A 9,177-nucleotide genomic window follows, 5' to 3' on the forward strand; every position below is an offset into this window, starting at 1 on the left:
CACCCTCAGTGATGAGGGTGAATTTATCATAACAGTGAATACATGTAAACAACATAATAAACATAGTAATTAAATGTGAAGGGCAAACTTACTACTGGGAGGGGGAGGCAAAGGGCGGAAGTTTGATTGGGCGAAAATGTCCAGTATACAGTAGTACATGTATATACACCAAGAATATACACCAAGACACAGTGACTTGTATACATTAGATAATGGAGAAGAATTACTTATGAACAGCATGATGGATCATGTTTTCTCCTACAATGTACCACACAAAATTACATCTTGTTTTCCTGTGCATGACTTTTCTGTCACCACATACAATATTTCTCTGTCACCCTCTTGGTTACGACAGACAGCATGTGGAAAATACAATAACTATGATGCCACCAGAATAATTAAATGCTGAAAACTATTATTTTCAAACATGGTATTAGAAGTATGGGAGAAAAAATAATCATCCCCTACCTTGAGGATGTAACAGAGAAATCTCCAAAACTTGGGGTGCTTATTTGATTGTTTAACCTTCTGGTTAGACAACAAAACAAAATTCACCCACTTAGTTTGAGATTTCTCTGTCACACTATCGAGGTAGGGAATGTTCTGCTATTCCATTATTTATGGTCTTTGGTGACAGGAGAGTGTTGGGGTTATATGAGAGAACTGTACATATTTAAATACACAGATCCAGAGAAGGAGCAGCAGGCGCGGGAGTTGGCCAACACAGAGATGATCCCACTGAAGCCCACACACCTGTCATTCTGGACCAAGTTTTACGAGCTCCAGACAAAGATGTTCTTCTCCAAGACTGATATTGACCTGGAGCACAAGTACAGCTCCGGTCCACTGGACTGGCCCTTCCTCACCAAGAACACTGCCTACTGGATGTCTTCTACATCCAATGTAAGTACGGTCTGTATCCCCAATCGTCAGTCCCCTGGGAAACCCGGTCACCTGGTCAACAGACTCGGTATGGGTCTGTAGCGGTCTTTCTCCCACAACCAATAGTGGTTTCCTCACTTTTGACTTGTTGGATAAACCTGCTAGGAGTTGGTAAACATTTTTGGTTACAAGTGGCTAACACCCTGGATGTGATTTCATTGGTCAATCTTCCAATGATAACGTCAATGTCCTAGTTCGTGGCAATTGTTTCCTCGATCAGACACAAGAATGATTTATTCCTAAGAGGAACATAGGGTTTACTAGATATAATATCTGAACGTTTGGGGAGAAAAGGGTCTCAAAACTTGTGATGGTTGATCAACAAGTTTATCTAACTCTTTTTTTTTAAATTTTCAAATTGAAAAAGACACTTGGTAAACATTGTGTCTTTCACAATTTGTGAAAATTATCTAACTTGAGTTAGATAAACATGATAACCTACCACCACTCATTGGGGAACCTCTGATACCTGAGGAACTCAGTCACCTGGTCAACTGGTAGAGTGACTCAGTATGGGTCTGTAACTGTCTATATCCTCACTGATCTATCCACTTGGGNTTTCAGGCCCAGATCCACCTCCTCGGGAACCCTGTCGTCTGGTACTGTGGCTCGCTCTCCCTCTTCATCTACATAGGACTGTTTGTCCTTTACCTCATGAGGCGAAGACGTGACATATTTGATCTGACTGAAAGTGAGTACTTTTTCTCTGCAAGTGATAATATCATCATCATCATCAAAACAAAACTTACAATTGAACATATTCCTGGAAATGTATATAACTAATTTTCTGATGTTAGAAGACCTTAATAGTTGATTATGGTTGTAACGACTTACAGGAGAGTTATCTGTCCTAATGTTTGACAATTACAGGTGAGTGGCACCATTTCCTGTTTATCGGGGAGCTCCTGATTGGAGGATATTTCTGCCACTACCTGCCCTTTTTCCTGACGGATAGAACACTTTTCATGCACAGTTATCTCCCTTGTGTTATCTATAAGATCCTGTCTTTGGCAGCTGTGGTGGACCACATATACATAATATCTCACAGGTATGTATCATAGATATCCCACACAGATGTGTAACTATTACAGGTATGTGTCATAGATATCCCACACAGGTGTGTAACTATTACATGTATGTATCATAGATATCCCACTCAGGTGTGTAACTATTACAGGTATGTATCATAGATATCCCACACAGATGTGTAACTATTACAGGTATGTATCATAGATATCTCATACATGTGTATAACTATTACAGGTATGTGTCATAGATATCTCACACATGTGTGTAACTATTACAGGTATGTGTCATAGATATCCCACACAGATGTGTAACTATTACAGGTATGTATCATAGATATCCCACACAGGTGTGTAACTATTACAGGTATGTGTCATAGATATCCCACAAAGATGTGTAACTATTACAGGTATGTGTCATAGATATCCCACTAAGGTGTGTAACTATAACAGGTAAATAGATATCCCACACAGGTGTGTAACTATTACATGTATGTGTCATAGATATCCCACACAGGTGTGTAACTATTACAGGTATGTATCATAGATATCCCACAAAGGTGTGTAACTATTACATGTATGCGTCATAGATATCCCACACATATGTGTAACGATTACAGGTATGTGTCATAGATATCACACACCGGTGTGTAACTATCACAGGTATGTATCTTAGATATCCCACACAGATGTGTAACTAGTACAGGTATGTATCATAGATATCCCACACATATGTGTAACTATTACAGGTATGTGTCATAGATATCCCACACCGGTGTGTAACTATCACAGGTATGTATCTTAGATATCCCACACAGATGTGTAACTATTACAGGTATGTATCATAAATATCCCACACAGGTGTGAAACTATTACAGGTATGTATCATAGATATCCCACACAGGTGTGTAACTATTACAGGTATGTGTCATAGATATCCCACAAAGATGTGTAACTATTACAGGTATGTGTCATAGATATCCGACACAGGTGTAACTATTACAGGTATGTATCATAGATATCCCACACAGGTGTGTAACTATTACAGGTATGTATCATAGATATCTCACACATGTGTGTAACTATTACAGGTATGTATCATAGATATCCCACACAGGTATGTTACTATTACAGGTATGTGTCATAGATATCCCACACAGGTGTGTAACTATTACAGGTATGTATCATAGATATCCCACACAGGTGTGTAACTATTACAGGTATGTGTGATAGATATCCCACACAGATGTGTAACTATTACAGGTATGTGTCATAGATATCCCACTAAGGTGTGCAACTATTACAGGTATGTGTCATAGATATCTCACACATGTGCGTAACTATTACAGGTATGTATCATAGATATCCCACACAGGTGTGTAACTATTACAGGTATGTATCATATATATCCCACACAGGTGTGTAACTATTACAGGTATGTGTCATAGATATCTCACACATGTGTGTAACTATTACAGGTATGTATCATAGATATCCCACAAAGATGTGTTACTATTACAGGTATGTGTCATAGATATCCCACAAAGATGTGTAACTATTACATGTATGTATCATAGATATCTCACACAGGTGTGTAACTATTACAGGTATGTATCATAGATATCCCACACAGGTGTGTTACTATTACAGGTATGTATCATAGATATCCCACACAGGGGTGTAACTATTACAGGTATGTATCATAGATATCCCACACAGGTGTGTTACTATTACAGGTATGTATCATAGATATCCCACACAGGGGTGTTACTATTACAGGTATGTATCATAGATATCCCACACAGGTTTGTAACTATTACAGGTATGTATCATAGATATCCCACACAGGTTTGTAACTATTACAGGTATGTATCATAGATATCCCACACAGGTGTGTAACTATTACAGGTATTAATCTATCATAGTTATATGTATTTAGTTGGTAACTCTGCATTTTATATTCTCATTATGAATGGAATTAGTCTATTATAACCAAACAATGTCCTGAGGAGTATTGGGTGAGGGAGCTGTTTACCAGGAGGTATTGGTTAGCCAGTACCCGACAGTCTAGATTAGAGCCAGTGCTGTGCTATACATTTAGGCCGTACTGATGACCTGCTTTAATTGGGTCATAGAGTAATCGGGGGATTACAGAAAAATGTCATAAAATATCAGCCATTAAACATGTTTACACTACCATCCTATGTAGTATAACCATGCTTTGTTTTTGGTAGGTTTGTGTTTGCCCCGACAGTGGTGTGCGGTGTTTGTCTGGGCCTTGTATCATCAGCAGTGTGGGCATTCTTCAAATTGGCTGTGTTCAGTTATGGAAACACCAACCTGACACCGGAGCACATTAAGCATATCACCTGGAAAGAAAGCTGGGACTTCCTTGTCCATACACAGCCATGATATCCGGAGACCTTGTGACACAGGCCTGTGTGGAAGTACGGGTCTCCTCTAGGAGGAGCAAGATGAACCATGAAGCAGAACCTTTTGATGAACTTGTGCCATTTCAGTAATTTAAGTACATCATAGTTATTTTTGACGTGACCTTTGATCAGTACCATGCACACTAGATATTATTGTTTCTAGTCACACATCTGTTGATGAATATCTCTCTCTGTGATGTTTATGCTAAAGGGTTGGCTGGCCAGTGTTGGTGAAGGGTTGGCTGGCCAGTGTTGGTGAAGTGTTGGTGCAGACTTCTTTGAGATGTTTAGAGTTGATAAGCTTTGTTAACACCTAGGTATACAGGTACAACTTTGTTTAAGTTATCAATATGCCATATTCATTGTAAGTTCCCTCAAGTAGTGGTATTGCAGCTATTCACCAAGACAGTCAGAATTTCATAACGCTATTTTTGCAATTTCACTTTCCTGTCCTGTCTGGTGCTCCAATATACCACAAGTCTAGAACTATGATAGGATTGTAATGGTAATATTGAGTTCAGTAAGTCCCAAGGTTGTAATGTTTAGGCAGTAGTTACCTGGGGTGGAGTGCAATACATATTTCCTCTAATTAATGACCTTGGCTTACTTTAAAAGTAGGTTACAGGGTTTTTTGTGTAATAACTTTGGAACGATTGAGATCCCCAACCTATAACCATATGCCTGATATCATACTGCCGATATTGGTCCCGTAGTCTGCCTCCTTTCTCCCTTGTCGTGACAGAAAATTATTTAGATACCTACCCCATAATCGTATATGCAATTACTTTGCATGAAGGGTTGAACAAAATCATGCTACCAGGCTTTAACCAAATCAGACCCCACCCCTTGGGACTTTGTAGGTCATGACTTAGAAACAGTTGAGATCCTCACAACCATAAAGAACCACACTGTCAGAAAATATGTTGGAAAAAAAGTAAATTAACAGAGAATCTAACGGGAAAATGTTGAAATATGTAAGACTTTTGGCATGTCACTCTATGTGCTTTCTGGATATGAAGCAAATAACACCAAGTGCTATGTATAATGTCCTGGGGGGACTTAGTCCAAGGATCATAATATAGAAGCTATTGACATTCAAACCTTATAACTACATGCTATATATAATGTCCTGGGGGGACTTAGTCCAAGGATCATAATATAGAAGCTATTGACATACATATCCTAGGCATATCAACCAATTTGCTACTATTATTTTTGGTACGAAAGAAATTTTAGCAAATCAGTTACATCCATATAAAACATCAAGCCTTAGCAGGATGTAACCGATTTGCGTTCTCACTGATATGAAAATTTGAAATCTATTTTACAAATTACTGAACCAAAGTCCATCATTGTTTATTTATAGTAGTTGTTGTTCCCTGTATGGTGTGGACTGCTCAGAAGCTGTTTTCTGTGACAATAGGTTCAGCTGAAAACAAATCCATGGAAATCCATTTAAAAACAGATATTTAGAGATAGTTTTATTTTAATATTACCTGTGTATTACCCTTGAAAATGAAATGATACTGAAACTTTAAGCCACAGACCAATTATACCCCACACCCACTTCTGACTAACTTTTGGTTGTAATGTTTCATTAAAATCTATCTTGAATTTTAAGAGATGTCTTGATGCATTTCTGTCTACAGGGTGCCTACATATTTATGTACTTATTCTCTTCAATGATTGTAGCCAGGTTGTGAAATTCTAATTCTTCTACAACCATCTTTTTACAAAAAAATATCTGGACATTGTTAATAGTTATATTAAGGGTTGGTAACTTACAGGGTATTTACGGTAATTTAACGGGAATGGGAGGGGTCTGCCTGGAATAGAATAATACAGCAATTTCTCAGGAGTGATGTCTGACAGGATTTATACCGTAATTGTTATTTAGTGCAATACGTCTATGTGGATGTGCCTTAATATTTACAGTTTTTCATTTTAGATCTTGCCTTGTATAACTTGTCATGTGTAAACAATCTGTGTGTCCTTCCTGATACAAGTCAGTTTCTGCCACAAAGCAAGCTGTTATTTTGCAATTTATGTGTGATGTGCTTTTATTATATAGGATAGAAATCTCTTGTTGAGGGAGGGAAGAGAAAGTTGAGTCTAACTAACGGAGTGTCAAGATGATTGGATGATAGAACAGTTCCACTACATTCCAGATTAAGATTATTAACTGTTATACTTGTACAAGTTGTGTGTGTATGGCAGTCAGCCATGTGTCGGAAGTTATACAGAAGAGTTATCACAGCCATGTCTTGAAATGTGCCTTTGTATCTGGTTTTACAGACCTGTATCATTACTTCATGGGAGATTACTCTGACACTACCATTCACTGACTGATGTACAGGTCCTTTAGAATATATACTATTCCATTTGTGCTGTCCTTAATATTTTAATAATATTTGTGTCTTTATTTTTCAGCAATACATATTTATTATGCATTAAAATTTTATTACATTTTTAATGGTTTTCAGATTTTTGTTGTTGATTTTGGACGGCTGTGTTTCTTCCTGTCAACATCTACATTGCAGAGGAAATTCTGTTTGATTTTATCTCATCTGTCTATTAGCAGTAAATGACAATACAGACATAAAACTGATGTGTGTAATAGAGAAACAGCTTACAAGTCAGAAGTGGGAGAACTAAGCCAGGACTTGGTCCACTTCCATGCTATTTACACTGCAGGTTGGCTGTGTAGATATACAGATTTTGGTGTCATGTCATGGTGTCAGTCGTCTGTCCAGCAACTTATTGATGTTCTCTGTCAGTATAAAGAAGCAATTCTCTGAAACAAAATTAGATCTGAAACTACAACATTTCTTAAAATGAATATATGACCAAAACAAGAGATCCCAGAGGGATCTTGGCGCCCACCTTTGTACCATCTTCATTAGTTCTTTGTCAGTTCGATCTTTTCTCTTCTTTCCTCTAATCTGTTTGATCGAGTCATGTTAACAGTAAATGCACCTTGAGGTAACTTTTGATCTAAACTTAATACTGATGTGTATGAAAGCCAACCTTCAAAGTGAGTTTGTCATTTCACATATTTACTAGTACAGTACTTAATGTGAAAGAAATAGAATCGATCATTGCAATATGAGAAAGATCTGTTTAGTTCTTCTTTTAATCCATTTTGTTTTTATGATCAGTCTCAAAATATAACATACACAACGAGGGATCAAGGGGAACCTACATTTAAAATTTGAGAAAGATCCCTCCCGTACTTCCCGAGAAATAGCGATAACAAACTTTCACTATCAAAATCCAAGATGGCTGCCTGTCGGCCATGTTGTTTATCCGATCAGTCTCTAAAATTGCCCTGCACAGCTAGGACCAAGGGGAACCTACATATAAAATTTAAGAAAGATCCCTCTAGTTCTTCCGGAGAAATAGCGGTAACAAACCTACACTATCAAAATCCAAGATGGCTACCTGTCGGCCATGTTGTTTATCCGATCAATCTCAAAAGTTGCCCTGCACAGCTAAGGACCAAGGGGAACCTACATATAAAATTTGAGAAAGATCCCTCTGGTACTTCTTGAGAAATAGCGATAACAAACTTTCACTATCAAAATCCAAGATGGCTGCCTGTCGGCCATGTTGTTTATCCGATCAGTCTCAAAAGTTGCCCTGCACAGCTAAGGACCAAGGGGAACCTACATATAAAATTTGAGAAAGATCCCTCTGGTACTTCTTGAGAAATAGCGATAACAAACTTTCACTATCAAAATCCAAGATGGCTGCCTGTCGGCCATGTTGTTTATCCGATCAGTCTCAAAAGTTGCCCTGCACAGCTAAGGACCAAGGGGAACCTACATATAAAATTTGAGAAAGATCCCTCTGGTACTTCTTGAGAAATAGCGATAACAAACTTTCACTATCAAAATCCAAGATGGCTGCCTGTCGGCCATGTTGTTTATCCGATCAGTCTCAAAAGTTGCCCTGCACAGCTAAGGACCAAGGGGAACCTACATATAAAATTTGAGAAAGATCCCTCTGGTACTTCTTGAGAAATAGCGATAACAAACTTTCACTATCAAAATCCAAGATGGCTGCCTGTCGGCCATGTTGTTTATCCGATCAGTCTCAAAAGTTGCCCTGCACAGCTAAGGACCAAGGGGAACCTACATATAAAATTTGAGAAAGATCCCTCTGATACTTCTTGAGAAATAGCGATAACAAACTTTCAATATCAAAATCAAAGATGGCTGCCTGTCGGCCATGTTGTTTATCCGATAAGTCTCAAAAAATTGCCCTGCACAGCTAAGGACCAAGGGAAACCTACAGACAAAATTTGAGAAAGATCCCTCTGGTACTTCTTGAGAAATAGCGATAACAAACTTTCAATATCAAAATCAAAGATGGCTGCCTGTCGGCCATGTTGTTTATCCGATCAGTCTCAAAAGATCCCTCTGGTACTTCTTGAGAAATAGCGATAACAAGATTTGTTTACTGACAGACGACGGACGACGGACAATGGACGGACCACGGACCACGGACGCAGGGTGATTTGAATAGCCCACCATCAGATGATGGTGGGCTCAAAATCTTACATTTGAAGCAGATTAAAACAGTACACACCTAAACATCAAAGAGTCCATGATTGCAGTTTTAAAGAGGATCAACCAGTCGAAAGTAAGTCTGTTCCACATTTCTTCTGTTGGATTGTTAAAGAATTGGTTCTGTAAGGGACAGTGCATGTGTTGGGAACAGTCTGTAAGGGACAGTGCATGTGTTGGGAACAGTCTGTAAGGGACAGTGCATGTGTT

General features: G+C 38.4%; 1 protein-coding gene across 1 annotated transcript in view; it reads left to right on the top strand.

The window, feature by feature from the left end:
• Positions 1-6,869, top strand: part of LOC110453496 (protein O-mannosyl-transferase 1-like) — a 40,182-nt gene extending 33,313 nt beyond the window's left edge. Inside the window, exons 16-19 of the mRNA XM_021502455.1 lie at positions 686-903; positions 1,507-1,633; positions 1,813-1,990; positions 4,202-6,869. Of these exons, the coding sequence (XP_021358130.1) occupies positions 686-903; positions 1,507-1,633; positions 1,813-1,990; positions 4,202-4,379 (701 nt within the window). The 3' untranslated portion in view covers positions 4,380-6,869. The remainder of the gene's footprint in view (positions 1-685; positions 904-1,506; positions 1,634-1,812; positions 1,991-4,201) is intronic.
• The last annotated feature ends 2,308 nt before the right edge of the window (positions 6,870-9,177 follow it).

The sequence above is a fragment of the Mizuhopecten yessoensis genome, unplaced genomic scaffold (assembly GCF_002113885.1).
Source record: "Mizuhopecten yessoensis strain PY_sf001 unplaced genomic scaffold, ASM211388v2 scaffold7357, whole genome shotgun sequence".
Taxonomy (NCBI): Eukaryota; Metazoa; Mollusca; class Bivalvia; order Pectinida; family Pectinidae; genus Mizuhopecten; species Mizuhopecten yessoensis.